Source organism: Electrophorus electricus, chromosome 8, assembly GCF_013358815.1.
Source record: "Electrophorus electricus isolate fEleEle1 chromosome 8, fEleEle1.pri, whole genome shotgun sequence".
NCBI lineage: Eukaryota > Metazoa > Chordata > Actinopteri > Gymnotiformes > Gymnotidae > Electrophorus > Electrophorus electricus.
This window is the reverse complement of record NC_049542.1, coordinates 20,354,867-20,371,939: the sequence shown is the minus strand read 5'-3', so window position 1 is coordinate 20,371,939 and position 17,073 is coordinate 20,354,867. Positions and strand designations below refer to the sequence as shown.

At 44.8% G+C, this 17,073-nt stretch overlaps 1 protein-coding gene across 1 annotated transcript in view; it reads left to right on the top strand.

The window, feature by feature from the left end:
- csmd2 (CUB and Sushi multiple domains 2) overlaps nucleotides 1-17,073 on the top strand; it is a 192,593-nt gene that overhangs the window by 58,679 nt on the left and 116,841 nt on the right. The window contains 1 exon segment of the mRNA XM_035529205.1: nucleotides 2,417-2,624. Coding sequence (XP_035385098.1) covers nucleotides 2,417-2,624 — 208 coding nt within the window.

Genomic DNA, 17,073 nt, shown 5'->3' with positions numbered 1-17,073 from the left:
ATTATTGCGATTACTTCGCTATAAAACTGGAAGCAGTACTTTAATTACACATATTGAGGCATCTCTGAATGCATGGGACAGTGATAGTTATTTCTGCTTTTGCTTAGGCTATCTAATTAAGCCTGATGAATTCTAATGGCTGCCTAAAATTCTGCATTTTCACAGAGAATTGATTCAAGTACTGCATCAGTTAGAACAAGGTTTCAGTGAAACGAATAGGAGCAGTAGTCCATGATCCGTGAATGTTTCTTGATGCTCGAGAGAGTGCTTGGCTCAAAATGGCCAGTCGTCCACCCAGCCTCTTTCCCATTGGGCCCGTTCTCTGTCTGGAGCTCACAAGTGTGTCATGCCTCCTCATGGAGCACACACATGGAGTCCCTGACAAAGAATCAGGTACCTAGCAAGCCATTGCAAATGAGTTCCATGCCCACATTCAAGAGAGGACCGCAGCGTCCCAAGGAGAAGAGCGAGAGCCCTCACCTATGCACGCACACACACACACACACACACACACACACACACACACACACACACACACACACACACACACACACACACACACACACACACACACACACGCACGCACAAGCACGCAGTCTTCTCTCTTTGCAGAGGCATGCCTAAAGTAGTTAGTACTGATTGCAATTATTTATTAACCCATTCATTTTTTTACTTCAGTAAATGCTCATTCAGACTCAAATTCACTCATTCATCTTCTAAACCACTTAATCCAATTCAGGGCTTAAACACAGGGCTGAAGCCTACCTCAGCAGCACAGGATGAAAGGCAGGAACCAACCCAGACAGGGTGCCAGTCAGTCACAGGGCACAAATACACACACACACACACACACACACACACACACACACACACACACACACACACACACACACACTCACACATTCAACAACAGAAGGACAAATTTAGAGATGCCGTTTCACCTAACGTGCACACCATTGAAAGGGAAAACCTGCACAGGCACAGGGAGAGTGATGTGCAAAGTCCAGACAGGCAGACAGGCAATTGCCCTGTCAGGAATCAAACCCAGGACACTGGGGTTGTGCAGGCTGTTATTATTCTTGACATTCTGCTGAGGTCCTTTGTTGTAGAGGGTTTGTGTGAACAATACCAATGCATGATATGTGTGTGATGCCTGGCCACATTTTGTTCCCATGTGTGGGTGTGTTTCTGATCACACCACAGCAGACAGGAAGTGAGGATGCTGCTGCATGACTGCTAGAGTGACTTCATCCCTCTGCCTGTGTGGTCCTTCCACAAGCCTCCGACTGGGAGCAACCTAACACCAGCCTAATGGCATGGCTCTGTGTGGGCTTTGGTCCTCTCTAGTCCATCTCTGTCCATAAGTCTCACACACACCTCACACACACACATCTCACACACACCACATAGCTCCCGGTCCCTGCTACAGAGCCTGCTCCATGTTTTCAGGACTTTTGGTACCCCACTTACACACCTTCAAGCTAATGACCTCAGCTGGACGATAGCATGTATCTGGACTCACCTGTACTTTGATACTTGCACGATTCAGGTGGAGAGACAGTTCCAGGGAATGTAAGTGAATGAGAGATTGTACTTCTCAAAAAGAGGTCAGACACCCAGGAGCAACTTTTCTCCCTGTCAGAAAGTTCTGATCCATTCTATTTTCTCTGGAGAGGAAGAAGGGAGGGAGGGAGGGAGGGAGAAAGGGAAAGAGAGAGGGAGGGTGGGAAGGAGGATTACACTGCAGCTCTGCCTACCAACCCAAACAGTCTGTCTCATTTTTGTCAGCTCACAGACTAGCTGTCAGACACACACACACACACACACACACAAACACACACACACACACACACACACACACACACACACACACACACACACACACACACAGAGGAGAGAGTGAGAGAGAGTTAAAGAGAAGTAAAGAGAGATAGAGAGAATTAGAGAGGGAGAGAGTTACATAGAGCTATAGAGTTAGAGCAAGAGGCAGAGATAGCGAGAGAGATTTCATTCATTGGAGGAAGTGAAGAGAGCCAAGGGGCTTAATTATTATAGCAGTCCATGAGCATCAGTTGTGGTGTTTAATTGTCTCCTTCAAACAATATTTAGGAGGGGGACACATTTTTGGGAGCACAAACTAACAGAAATAGGAATTAATCTCAGTTAATTAACCCTATGTTGCAATGGGTTGCATCAACCCCATTGTGTTTCCTTGAGCCCCTATCAGGACCATGTGTATCAGTTCCTCATTCTAATCCAGTACGTCCACTGGAGTTTTCATACAGTACAGTACATGGCTAATCAAGCAAATGTGTATTTCTGTGAAACATGTTTGTGGATTAATCGCTCTTGTGATGTTTGCCTGTATGCCTGTGTGTGTGTATGTGTGTGTGTGTGTGTTTGCTTGTTTTTGCAGCGGACGACGGCTGTGGCGGCACCCTCCGGGGTCAGAGCGGTGTCATTACCAGCCCCAACTACCCCCAGGAGTATGACAATAATGCTGACTGTACGTGGACTGTGCTGGCTGAGCCAGGAGACACCATCGCCCTGGTCTTCACCGACTTCCAGCTAGAGGAGGACTATGACGTCCTGGAGGTCAGCGGCACAGATGGCTCCTCCCAGTGGTGAGTCCCCATCTAAAGTTCTCTGCATTCTCTTTACCATGCACTCCCTGTCCCACTTTTTTGAGATTAAGTGCTTGCAACGTTGCTACAAAAGTGTATTTTCCTGCATTGTTATAATGCGTTTTTAGCATTTATGATAAATAGACTCACTTAACATGCTGAGGGCTATGAATGCAGACATGAGACATGCACATGAGAGGTGAGGGATTGGGGGATGGTGTCAGGCAGGCAGGACTGATTAGTAGATGACTTCAGATTGTAGTGCTGTCATGGTGGGCAGCTCTGTAATGAGCAGAGAGACATAGACTGAGCGAGAGAGAGAGAGAGAGAGAGAGAGAGAGAACGAGCAGGAGATAGAATTCTTTAAGTTGGCACTTCCAGTCAGGTAGGCCTTGGCTCCATGAGGACTCCCAGCTGAGTGGAACCAGGCCTCCTCAGACGCCGTTCATGGTGCACAGCTTCCCAGCATGACTCAGCGTCTCAGCCTCCATTACACTCTGGCTTGCCAGCACGTAAAGAGGAAATGAAGCTTCTGCCTCAGTCTTGAGGTTGGGTACTTCAGGAAATGGCTTGAAATGGTTCAGTGTCTCTTTCCATCCCACCCCCAACCCCTATGCATTCTCAGCTTCTAAGCAGCTGCACACATATTAAGAGGCTGAAAACTCCAAGTGGCTACTGTTCCCCACTGTCAAGTACACTTTAGATGGGGCTGTGATTAGTTCAGAAAGTGGCCTTGGGTCTCTGGCATTAGTCATCCATTTAATTAAAAGAAACCCCAGGATAAAGGGGTGATGGTCAGAGCTGAACTGATGCCTGGTATTCAGTAGAGTGTGATGGCTGGACACAGCTCATTCATCCCCTTTGTTATTACATCTCTGAACATGGTTTGTTTTTGGGATGATGGCAAGAGAAAGGGTGATGAAGAGGGAGAAGATAAATACATTTTTCATGGCTAGAACCCAAAAAGAGAGGCAGTTCTACAGGATGTTGACGACACCCTACCATACAATCGAACATGCCTCTCTCTCTCTCTTTCTCTCTCTCTCCTTATCTCTCCCTCTCTCTCTTTTTTCTGTTTGCCTCATCTTTACCTGCAAACTCTAGCCAGAGGGATGTTGGCCATTTTTAACTCTTATTTTCCATTTACTGATGTGCTCCATTCACACTCATACAACAGACAAGCCCACACTGGGTCGAATTTGAAGGCTCCTTGTTGGAAGATCCATGCGCCCGCCTGGCCCCCTTGTTTCCTTTCCATCAGGCCTCCAGTCTCCTCCCTGCCACCAAACACGGCTTCATGGCGGGGCCTTTAATTAAGCAGGCAATTAGCAGAGAGAGGAGAGCCAGCAGACGGCGAGAAGGAGCGAGGGGGAGTGACGGAGCCAATGTCATTCGACCTTGGAGCACTATGGACACCGCAGGGAAAATATATAAAGCCAGCAGTGACTGCCCAACAACAGCTCTCACACTTTCATGGACAATTAACCTATGAATTTGCAAAATACACCAACATATAGAAGGAGTATCTTCTGCAGGGATGCAGTGTCAGTTCTACATAGCCGGGACAGGCTTGGCTGCAGGACAGTTTGCATGAACTGGATGGAGATGGCAAGATGTGGCCATTCTTCAACTCGGCTAGGCAGGTTTCCGTTTGAAATGGGACTGGCTGTGCTGAAATCAATTTTGCCTGGCTGTTGTTATTGCTTGGGCTGAAAGTAGAGATGAGGGGAGTGAAGGCATCAGATATGCAGATGTTTACCCCATGCTCAAGCAGTCAGGCTCCGAGCTGTCCACACTGTCAGTCAATTTGATTTGGACTTGAAGGTTTAAGGGGGTGAGGGCAGAGCTGTCGTAGCTGCTTCTGAGCTGGTCCATGCTGTGAGAGTAGGAGAAGCGAGTGTGCTTGGATTGCTGAGCGAGTCCCATAAGTGTGTGTTCCAGAGAAATGCAGGTCCTTCATTTTCCCTCTTCTGCTTTCCTAAGTGCGAGTCTTTGAGAGGTGTGCGCTGTGTTGGTATGCAACAGCAGAGTGAGTGAACACCCCAGGCTGCTGGTGGAGCTGCCCGCATCCACTGAGTACAGCAGCTGAATTGGGCAGGAATCACCAGAGAGAGTAACCCCCACCCCCTTGCAGAGCATTTCCTAATGACACTTCACTGGAATGCTGGATGCTGGAATCACCCACACAGCAGTAGTATTAACATATGAGTGAGTGCAGCATTTGAGAGACTCACCAGTGCTGAACTACCAGCCTCAGATATCCTAAAAATTAGGTAGTTGTGCTTTGCTGCATAGTGAATCAGGAGTGGACTGTAAAGAGTTAAACTGCATATACGCTTCTGATGAACACTAGAGTTGTCACAGGAATGACACATGTAAATCATACAGTCAAATGCAAGAGGACAGAATGAGTATGGAGAGTAAAGAACAAAGAGAGACAGGTGGGGCTCTTTCTGCTCCGGGTTAATGAGCAGGAGGAATAATCCTTGTCATATTTTGGAATCTTTGAGCAAAGGCTATTGTCAAAGGAGATATTTGTAGAGGACATAATTGTAAAAATGATTGCTCCTAATCGCATGACCGTGCGTGCACGGTGATGGCACCTTCGTTTCATAAATTCACTCTGAGAAGTGTTTAAATGTCAAAGAAAATAGAATGGCTTTGACTAGAGGCTGCAGATGAGGTTTCTTTAATATAATACCGAAGCGTAATATGAGCTTCAGAAGATTTTATTCTGACATTTTATTCTGACATTTTGGTCACATTTCTTTACCTGTGCTGAGACTGAATTGCTCACGATTGATTGAAAAAAAAAAAAAAAAAAAAAAAAATTAAGCCACTTAGTTTATTTTCTTTTATATTTCTGATCCAAGACAAACTATACTCATGCTAGCCTGCCCCTCAGTTCATATTATGGCAAAAGGGTAAAGGGAAGATAGCAGCTGAGAGTGCTCCTGGACTCCACTGCACTGAATGTACACATAGACTGTCACAAGCAAACCCACCATTTCTCCTCTTCTCCAGCAGTTAGACTTTACTTTTCAAAACAATGTAATACTACGTAATATTTGTCATTCCCTTCTTCCATTTCCTCTGTTCTCTCTCTCTCTATCTTAATATCTCTCTTCACCCCTCTCTTTGTACCTGCTGAGGTCTGACTGAAGTGCAGTGAACAGCATCTATTGATTACCTGTTACTTTCCACCTGAGAGAGTAATGGGTGTTTAAAGAAAATCCTTGTTTGAGCAATGGTTCCATGTGGAAAAATTACATAATTTTTGTTTGTTTGTTTGTTTATGTGTGTGTGTGTGGGTGTGTCTGTACACCACATATTGCATACACTTGCAAAACTTGCAGTTTTTGGTATTAACCATATAAGTGCTCAAACATGCATGTATGTCATGTGCAGTAGAGACTTGAAGCAGAACCTATCCATGGCACTGATGGTGCATTTGTTCATGGAGGAGATGCTGCCTGAATTCTACTCTACTTGCTAGGATATATTCTATGAGGAGATGACAAAGCAATTTTGCAAGTCGCTCTGGATAGGAGCATCTGCTAAATGTCAAAAATGTAAATGTAAATGAATCCACACCTTTCTGCTCCTTGCGATCCATTCACCTCTCTGCTCCTCATGATCCATGCACCTCTCCTCTGGCACTGTTACTAGTTGCTGTGAACAACTTTCTGTTCTTTCTCTTCCTGTTTTTGGTCTGCCCTTGTTTTTCCATACCAAACTGTGCTGTTCTGAACCTCAGCATGATCATTGCTCTTTCTCTGCTACCCAGTGCTGGTCCCAGGGCCCCCTTTGCTGATCCCAGGGCCCCCTTTTCAGCGAGGCTGCCTGTGCCAGAGACCGCCATATCTGTGACACATGTTGTGTTCCACTTCTGGATGACAGCAGCATAGGCCTAGGCAATTGGCCACTCACCTTCACCTTCCCTTTCTCTAGACTAGAGTGTGGATTCACATGGCTAGAAGAGGATTTGTCATCTGCCCTTTCCACTGCTTGGCATTCATGTTTAAAGGGTGAGAATGGGGAAGAAGGTTTTAGTTGCTTATTCCTCCTATGGATTTTGCATTTGGGAATGTACGCACACACCCACACAAATACACCCACACACCACACAGAAAAGGTGAGAGATAGCCAGCATAAGTTAATATGCACTGTAAATCATGTCTGCATTTTTGGGTAGAATTTCCTCTCTGACCCATTGGTGGGGAGGAGAGGTGGAGTGTGTCTTTAAATATCAATTTTTGGTTTTTAGAAATCATGTTGATGGCTCAACAATCCTGCCACGTTGTACTTGGTGGTTGAGAAAGCCTCCCCTCTGTTTCTCTCTCTCACCATCCCTCTCAACCTATCTCTCTCTTTCCCTCTCTCTCAATCTCTATATCTCCCTCTCTCAAGCTTTCTTTCTCTCATTCTGTTTCTCCCTCTTCTCTTCTCTCTCTCTTCATCTCCCTCTCAATCAATGTATCTCCCCCTCTCCCTCTCTGTTTCTCTTTCTATTTCTTTCTCTCTTCAATACTCTAATCCCTTACCTCAGCCCTTCCAGAGATTCCACACTCTGGCTTGTTTTACTGATATCCTGTAAAATATCCAGATGTGTATTCTGTAATTATGGGATGAAAATGTGCTATTCCAAAGTCATTCACTGGCAGATTCCTGTTCTAGCCCTGTCCTGCCACACCATTTGCAGAATGGAGACTAAGCTCATCTAAGACAGGCACTGGCTGCAGTCACGTGATATATGGAAATCCACAGGAAGTGTTGCAGATGCTGGCTCCTCCACGGTTCAGATAGATGTCACAGATAATTGCATCAGGAATAAGAAGCAGGCCAGCGTTTTCCTATGGTGGAAGAGCTTGGTGCCGTCACTCCACTTTCTCATTTCACACCCCTTCTTGTTTACCTTCCTTTCTGCATGTTCTCTCTGCATATCATTTGAAGAAGCAAGAATATGCTTTCCAAGGAAAAAGGTGTCATGTCAGTATCATCTCTCACTCACTCTTTATAGAGTGTCTATTAATCTAGTTTTTAACTGTTCACTATAGTAATACTGTCACATTTACCTGCATTTTACCTGGATTTACTATTTTTGTCTTACAGTGTACTTCACTTTGAAATGGCTATGTCAGACTTTGGCTGTAGTGGCTTTTCAGAGAGACATGGCAGGGACATGACAGCCTGTGGACTGGGGAGGTTGGGTGGGTGCAGGGGTTGTCAGGTTGATTGAGGCTGAGAGGAATGACATAAAGCCTCTGATTTAGATCTGTTGTAATGCAAGCCATTTTGTCTGATGCTAGTTCTGAGCTGCAACCCTGCTCCTCTGACATCTCCCTCTCAATTACAGTCCAGAGACTGTGCGCTGATCAGCGTTCACCACTCGCCATGTCCTCACACGGATTGGAGATCTTCTGTAAACTCCCACTCTGTGAATTCATGAAAATGCACCATATGATATGGAGGTGTTGGTGTTACACATACATGTAACCTGATAAAGGCCATACTCTGCCGTGGGTTTTATGTAGATGTGTAGGAATTTCCAACCAACGATGCTATTTTTGGTTGTGTTGCATTGTGGGTGCTTAATCAGACCTTGTCAACAGTGTTGCTACGGTAACAATAGGCAATGCATCGCCTCAGTGATCACTCCCAGCCTCCTCACCCCTTTCACCGCCTGCTGAAGCAGCATATTAAGTCTGAAACTATATTTTGCCTTCTCATTCAGTACAGTGGGAAATCAATAGCTGTCTCTTTATTCACCCTGAGATGCCCTTCAGCGTCTCTCTGCACATGTCAGCTTTTATCTAAGCTTTCCATAGCTTACCATCTCTATTCACGCCATGCAATCAATCAAAACTGTGCAGAAGAACTTTGCTTAGTTGGTCACTGAGTGCTGCAGATAGGTGTGCCGGAGTGGTGTGCTGTTGCCATTGTTGCTAGGGATGCGTGTGACCTGCCTAGCTGAGGAGCACAGGAGTGGTTGAGGAAACCCACTTTCTATCAGGCCTCCCTCACACTGCATCATCTTGTCTCACACATCGCAGGACACCCCTGGCCAGACCACATTATGGGCTGAATCACTATTTTTTTGTTTTTTATTTTTTGTCTGTGTCCTCTAGAATGATTACATGTTCTTTTGACTGCATAGCAAAATGGTCACAACTGGCCATTTGTGTCTGAGAACAAAGTGGGATTTGTGGACCAGGCAGCCATAAATATCAGTAAGGCCACATGGTGTGAAGGTGAGCTGGAAAGCCATTGATTCTGGCCCTGCACGCTCTAGATTGGCCCCTGCGGTCCATTTAAGGGCTCGCCCCGCAACAGGCCGGCACTGAGCTCCGCCGTGGTTATGAAGGCCTGCTTAAAGTGAGTTGTCTGTCTAAGCATGTTTGCTGCTGCATGGGTTTCATCCTGCGGTACAACCGCGGAGGACACCGGATGGAGAGATTAAAGGTAATGGATTATATCACTGACCCTCGACTTTGCTCATGCGTTACTTCAGATTACTAAGCACTGATCTCATTTTTTGCAAGGGCCGGGTGGGCCCCAGTTCAGTTTGTAGCGGGTCGTTAGCCGGTGCTGTGTTTCAAGGGCTGGACGGCACCAGGTGTAGCTCAGAGAGGGTCATTAGCCCGCGATGCGTTTCACAGGCATTGCTTAAGCATAGCCGTGACAGAAGTGAGAAACAGAAGGAGCTGCTTATCCTCCCTACAGGGCTAACCCTAGAGGTAACCTAGCTCACCGTTTTAGCTCGTTAATCAGATATGGTGAAACATCTGGTTTTATGTTGTTTCAGAAATTCATCTTGATTTATTTGGTAATTGGGTTTGTAGTGTGGCTGATTCCATTGCGGAATCCCCCCCTCAACATAGTGTGTACTTTACAAAAAGAAATTGTGCTTGCCTAAACAAAATGTTGGAATGTCTGAAAGCCTGTTTAAAGCACAAAAGAGAAATGGGTGTGTAAAGAAAAATTGTATGATGCTTTAAGGATGTTAAGGTAAATTATACAAAGTGTGGGGCATTAGTATGCTTGTATTTAAGAATAATATTTCTCTGAAAGTGAATAATGGAGATTTTTCAGTACTGTGTTTGAACTGTCTCTATATTATATAACACAGTGAAAATTAGAAATAGTGCCATAATGATACAACATAATGGGCAAACTTCACACTCCAAATATAAATCAAATGTTTTTTTAAAAGCCAAATTATTTGGGGATCTTTCTCAAATGTGTGAAATGGAATTTGTTCTGATTGTTATTTATTGTGTTCATAAACGCTTGATTAGATTTTTGCTAAAACACATATCCTGACCCTTATTGCTTTCTAAACGCTGTATTTTAATCCCTGAATTAATTTTCATGTTGGGTACATGTTTTGCAAAGGAAGGGAGGCAAGAAAGAACCTGTTGGATATGATCAGTTTGTCGTTTCTCCCAGACACACACACACACACTCATGCACACACACATGTGCACACATATTACAATGATTAATTCATTTTCATCCTAGGCAGATGAATATGCTATTTGCATAATTTGATTTGGAGACATCTTGCATCCTATGGACTGTCTTATCGTGGGGGTTATTTTGCTCGTAGAGATTCAGACACCGGCACAGACAGAAAAACTCCTGGAGCAAGCAGATCCTCACATTCTCTGTGTGTGTGTGTTAGAGCCAGTAGGGTAAGAGGATGAAGCCCTCGTTCATTTCTTGTCATAAAGAATGTCCCAATTAAAACATTGCTCTTGCATAACAGTCATCTAAAATGATGAGCCAGCAGATCACCACTACATCCTATCAGAACTTAATGATCGAACTGAGTGCTGAGCCTGTGCTAAAGGAGGGGGATTTCCAGATTCACCATGACTGCACAAGATCATGTCACACACCAAAAAACCCTTCAGCAGTGGATTGCTGCATTTATGTTGTGGAATTGGGGTTATTATAGATTGTTTTTTTGTTGTTGTTGTTGAGCCTCACATTGTCCACTTTCTCTGTCTCTGCCACTCTCTTGTAACTGCCATATCCCTCCATGTCTCTTTGTCACTGTGTTCTCTCAGTCTTGCAGTAACGTCCTTGCATAGAGAGCAGAGTTTTGCTCCAAGTCAGCTTTGCACAGCCACAGTGACTGTTGTTAAAATGCCTGACTCCTCCTAGGACAGCACAAATGCACTGCCGTCAATCTGGCTGTATGCATCAGTGAATACGTGAATATGTGGAGAAAGCATTTACTGAAAGCAGATACATAATACATCCACTTGGCTTGAATATACATGCACTGAAAATTCATGCACTTGGACATAAAATAAATCTTAATTTACATGAAAAAAATGCAGGAGACCTAGGAATATAGGTACATGCAGTCTCATAGAAAATGCACTAAAATGTAAAATGACATTTTACTTGGCGTAGTGGGATTATCAAATATCTCTCATAGGAGAGGTTATGCACGGGATAGTTTGGGAGTTAGAGCACAAGAGACAGCAAGAAACAACTCTGAGTCTCCTTTTTGTCTCTCAGACAGTCCCAGAAATAAAACAGTGGGTCTCTGTCTGTGTGTGTGTGTGTGTGTGTGTGTGTGTGTGTGTGTGTGTTTGTGTGTGTGTGTGTGTGTGTGAGTGAGAGAGAGCGAGAGAGAGAGAGAGAGAGAGAGAGAGAGAGAGAGCAAGCGAGCATGCGAGAGGGAGAGCGAGAAAGAAGAATACAGGTTAAGGCCTTTTTAGTCTCATTTCTATATGCAGTATTTCTAGAGAAGGCTGTTGAATAATTCTTCTTCTCCAACTGTTCATAACACTTATTTGCCCTGATTGTATTTATAGTGAACCCTTTCTGAACTGTGGCGGTCATGCACAGACATGCATTTATTTGATACACACAAATTCCTCTCAAATACATTAATAAAGTTCCATAAGTCAAAATGTGACATTGTATAATACAAAATAGCGTTTAGGGTCTCTGCTATATATCTGCTATACGTAGTGTGTGTGTGTGTGTGTGTGTGTGTGTGTGTGTGTGTGTGTGTGTGTGTGTGTCTGTGTGTCTGTGTGTCTGTGTGTCTGTGTATGTTTGCATGTGCAAGTACTTGTGTGTGGTGTGACTGCAGGCTGTAACAGACTGTGGGTTTAGAGGAAAAGTTTGCTGGCCTTTCTCCACCACACTATAGAGATGTCAGGCTGATATTGATTGGCTTGCAGACCAATTCATCTTAGTCCAATCAGTAGAGGAAGCCTCAGACTACTCCCCCATATGACAGGGGTCAGGAGTACATGAGAGAGACTGAGGGGGAGGGAGAGGAGTAAGACACACCACCTCTATCATATTCACCTTATCTCTGTGACCGGTTTTGGCCATTTGGTTCCTTCTCCTTCCTTCTTCCTCTGCACATTTTGGATGTGGAGCAGCAGATATGGATCAGGACACCATGCTCCACACATTCCTGCCACGTTTTCAATCAGATTTGGTGATTAGGTAATCAGGAGATTGGAAAATTAAAGAAGGGATTAGCAGGGCCTTATGCATTGGGAGACAAAATGGAATAGATGTGCATGGTATCACTGCTCATCAGTGACCTGCTCGGCCCGTCTTCAGCATCCCAGGCTCAGTGGGCAGCTCAGGATAACAGCCTGACAAGCAGCCAGCCAGCTCAGTAAATAAAAACAAATAAATACAAAATAGAAGCACAGACTCCAGGCGATTGGTACCTAATGTAGGACGGAGGTCTGTCTGGGTAGCATGTGGGCCTAGGTGGAGGCTCAGGAACAAGGTCATACTCCAAAGCCATCATGTGTGCCAGAGAAGAGGCCATCAGGCAGGAGCTAATATGAGCAGGCCTGCTTTAGTCTCCCAATCCATGCTAGGAGCCCCAGTCGACTAGAGTACAGCGATATTGCTCACTCTAGTGAATGCGTGTTAACTTTGATACATTCTGCTGCAGGCACACCAGTGAAAAACACATGAGTGACTGCTTTCTGAGCTTGTGCATGTGTGTGCGTGAGTATGTGTGTGTGTGTGTGTGTGTGTGTGTGTGTGTGTGTGTGCCTGTGTGTGTGTGTGTGTTTGTGTGTGTGTGTGTGTGCGCACGCACGTGTGTTTGTGTGTGAGTGAGTATGTGCATTCAAACCCTCTAGTGATATTCTGCTTTTGTTTGTTTGTTTTAAATTCTCTCCTTAAATAATTAAATGATTTGCATGAAAAATGATCTCATTGTGTGCTGTTTTGCTCTCCATTGCAAACCTCTCTGCCCCTGCTTGTCACTCATTCCTCCAACTACAATGGCTTCATTACCGTCAAAAGTATGGCCTGCCACCACTAGGTTCTATCTATCCACTAAGTTTGGAATAATCACTTGATTGAGTAATGTGCTTTGGGTTCATACACTTAATGCCCATCCTTTGCTTTCCCAGCACTTTATGGTACTACTAAGATAGCATAGTGATTTTCACTACAGACAAAGATTTTGGCAGGCTTTTTAGCAAGCTTTGTAGCTCTGACTGAAAAAAAAAAAAATTAAATTAGCTAAATTTTATAATGAAATCAAGGACAATAGATCCTGGGTAAGCAAGTCTGTGGAAAGCTGGGAAATTGGGAGCAAATTAAGGTCAGTGTTAATTCTGTGAATCATCCCGTTCACTTTCACAGAGTCAAGAGTAACAACAACATAAGGGTTATTAAGGCTTGCCCTCTAATGAAGAAGCTGGTGTGACATCATGAAGAAGAAGAGAGGGAAAGATGTGAATGTGGGAAGGGAACTTCTTTATTCTCCATAATTGAGAAACCAGCAAGCAAACAGTGAAGAACTAACTAAAACTAAACCTGAAGAGAACAACCTAAGGTGCTGAAAACAGCAGGGCAGTAGCAACACTTGGCATGTCTTCTTAAGCACAGGAGAAATGCGCAGCACTGGACGAGCATTCCTGTCGAATAAAGGAGACAAAACAAGGCACTGAAGCATATGTGTGTGTGTGTGTGTGTGTGTGTGTGTGTGTGTGCGCGCGTATGTGTGCGTGCATGCGTGCGTGCGTGTGCGCACGTGTGTGTGTGTGTGTGTGTGTGCATATGTGTGCTTGCATGCATATGTGTGCAAGCGTGCGTGCGTGTGTGTGTGTGTGTGTGTGTGTGTGTGTGTGCGTATGCTCACGCGTATGTGTGCTTGTATGCATATGTGTGCATGCGCACGTGTGTGTGCATGCGCACGTGTGTGTGTGTGCATGTGTGCGTGTGTGTGCGCACGTGTGTGTGTGTGCGCGTGTGTGTGTGCGTATGTGTGCATGCATGCATATGTGTGCGAGCGTGTGTGTGTGTCTGTGTGTTTGTTTGTTTGTTTGTTTTCCAGAGGCATACTATAAATAGTAAGTCTGTGGGTTGTGTGTGGGCTCTCTTTGAGTGGAGTGCTCAGATGAGGCCAGGACCAGGACATAGTGGGCCCCATTCCAGACAGCCCTAGAGCAATCACCTCTGCTCCTCCTGCAGTAATCTTCCTTCCTTTAAATGCCTCCAACATGCTCGTTTTTAAAACAGAAACAAAAGCTCATTAATCACACTGATTTTGTTATTAATTTATCTTATCTGCCTCTGTGTCTTCTCCCAATGGATAATCTGGCTGGTTTTCAACCCTGTACAGGCGATTGGGGTGCTGGCCATGCTGCAAGGCCCTGACACCCACCTACCTTATTCAAGTGCTACTGAAGAAGAGAGTGGGTGAGGGAATGGCTAGTAGAGGAATGGTTGAATGTATGGAAATAGTTCAGTGGGTCTGCAGGGATTTGACACTGAGGTGTTTGCTTGGAACAGATCTCCACTGACCTGTGTTCATGTCTAAGTACATGCCTGTCCCTTTGCACACTATGCTTCACAATAGGAGCATGCACTTCTGACCGACCAGTCTGGGTATATCCATGTCAAGTGGTTGTTGAAACACTGAAGGCACTCTGGTTGTTTAGCATCTGATAATGGAGTCCAGGTGGATACACATGGGGATAGATTTCCTGTTGGAGCGAGCAGAAAGGTTGAGAAATAAACACCAAGTGGACCAAGATGGGATGGCTGTTAGGGCTTTTCCTGCATTACGTTCTAAAGGAGGATATGGGGTGCGTTTTCTGCCTTTTCTCTGGGAACCTTTGATGTCCAATCCACTCACACTTGAGTACTTGAATAAATCTAATGGCTGGGAGGGGTATGGCTTACTGTAGTTCAGTCCATTTTCTATTCAACATTCTTGGACTTTTTCCTTTTAGCAGAACTCTTAAAAGGTGAGTTCACTCAGAGGCAAAGAAAAACTAGAGTGATATATCTGAGAGTGCTGAAAGCTTCTGAGCAAAACAGAGTGGCATCATTGTTCTTTCCTTTAATCTATAGAGTCAGGCTGACTGAAACTTTCTGACTTTCCGGTACATTTCTGGTCAGCCTTTGTGAGAGCGGAAGGGTCAGAAAAGAAACACGGATGACTTCTTAGCAGTGAAATTTGTCCAGTCTGGCATGAGTCAGTGTCCACTGTAGCATTTAAATCTGTTGGGCGGAGTGCCAGAAAACCAGAGACTCATCCTACAGAGATGGATGACACAGTGTCTGCCTTACTTGAGATCAGCCATCCTGCCCTAATGCTGTCATAACACCAGAATGCCTCTGATGGCCCTGTGTAGGGAATCAATAGTCTCTGCATTAAATGGGACTAATTTATGTTTGGTCATGTGTAGAGTTCTGTCCTGGGTTTTTATGATTTGATTTCGTTTTTCATGGCATTAACTGCCTGGGTGATGCGTTTATGGATCAAAAATCGATCAGTGTGCAGAAACGCTGGTTATTTAACACCTCAAGTCTCACCAAACACATCAGTGCATAGTCAAGTCCAAGGCAGGTTCAGCACCCTGTGATAAAAAATCTGCATAGGGTTAATCCTTTCCCTTTACTCTGCTTACGTCACACCCCTCACACTTGGTGAACCTTATTTTTTCCTAGCCTCACCAAATGCCTGATGATTAGACTTATTATGGCAGTATCACAGGAGCCAGAAGCATCCGCAATAGTCCATTGGGGTGGAAGTTATCCATCATTAACTGTGATGGGGAGATGTGGGAGTAAAGACGAAGCTTCCAAGCTCCAGAGGGATGGATTCTTTTAACCATTAGTCATGCATGGATGGCTAGAATGCAATCAGAAAGCCTTTTTTGGTGGTCTTGATGGTGTCTCATTGAGGATGCATATGGTAGATCAACGCACCCGGTAATTGTAAGTACTCCAGACCAAAAACACAGGCACACAGACACACACATACTCACACTCCTCTGAGAGTAATTAAGTGACACGATGCTTAGTCCTGTGTATATGTTCCCTTTCACACTTGAGTTCCGCTCACTGCACCACTGCAATTGAACAAATGCACAACTGACTTCTCTACCCTTCTCCAAAGTCTTTCTATTATTCTCTTATACTGTTATCCATTTGTCATGAGTGTTCTTTATGCCAGGGCTCTTCTCTCTGCATTAATGAACTGAAGGCCTCAGCCTGACTCGCTGTTGTTTTGGCGAATTCTGGAGGCAATGGAATTAATGAGAAACATTAAAAACAATGCTTGCACTTTCTTAATCTCAGCCTAATTAACCAATGCTTGTTTCAATACTGTTGCCATTTGCACCTCTCAGTGATGATGGAAACTGTGGCTCCCAAGTATAACCTTGTGTGCTTGATGAATGTCAAATGCTTATCAGTTCACCCAAGCACCTGAAGTCTCCTACAGTTCGGTGCCAAGCCTTGCAAAACTTGGGCCTTTTACATCGTTGTCTGCATCAGTGTTTCTGGACTGTGTGCATGGTCCTGTACCTTTTTTCTCTCATATTGTAAAGGTAGCTATGCACTTATTTAAATTTTTTTTTAAACAAAAACAACAATAAAATTTGGAACCTTCTAGGTGTATACATTCCATGTGCAAACCTAACTTTTGATATATCGTGTTTTCCGTAGCTGGAGTGTGAACTAGTGTTTGAAGTGGACGAAGGTGCACTCTGGGTCCAGGACAGGAGCTGTGGCATGCTGACTGAAAGGCTTTGGGCTGATGGAATTCAGGCAGACGGATAAGCACAGATATCTGCGCCTTAGAGGTGTAAAGGGAAACATCTTGGCAATAGCCTTAATGCCTTAGCCCAGCTGGCAGGCTGTGTGTGGAGAGAGGTGTAAAGGCAGTGCGTAGGGGTGGCTGCAGAGCTGAGGGGTGGGGCCAGGTGGAGGGAGGTGGCAGGTGACAAAGATGTCAGCAAGTTTTAATGGAGGAAAAAGCCTGTAGGGAAATATCTGCAGTGCCCACTAACAATGCAGTAGATGGCTGCCTTTTGGTATATGTGTGTGAGTTGTGATTGCGTGTGTGAGTTGTGTGTGTGTGTGTGTGTGTGTGTGTGTGTGTGTGTGTGTGTGTGTGTGTGTGTGTGTGTGTGTGTGTGTGTGTGTG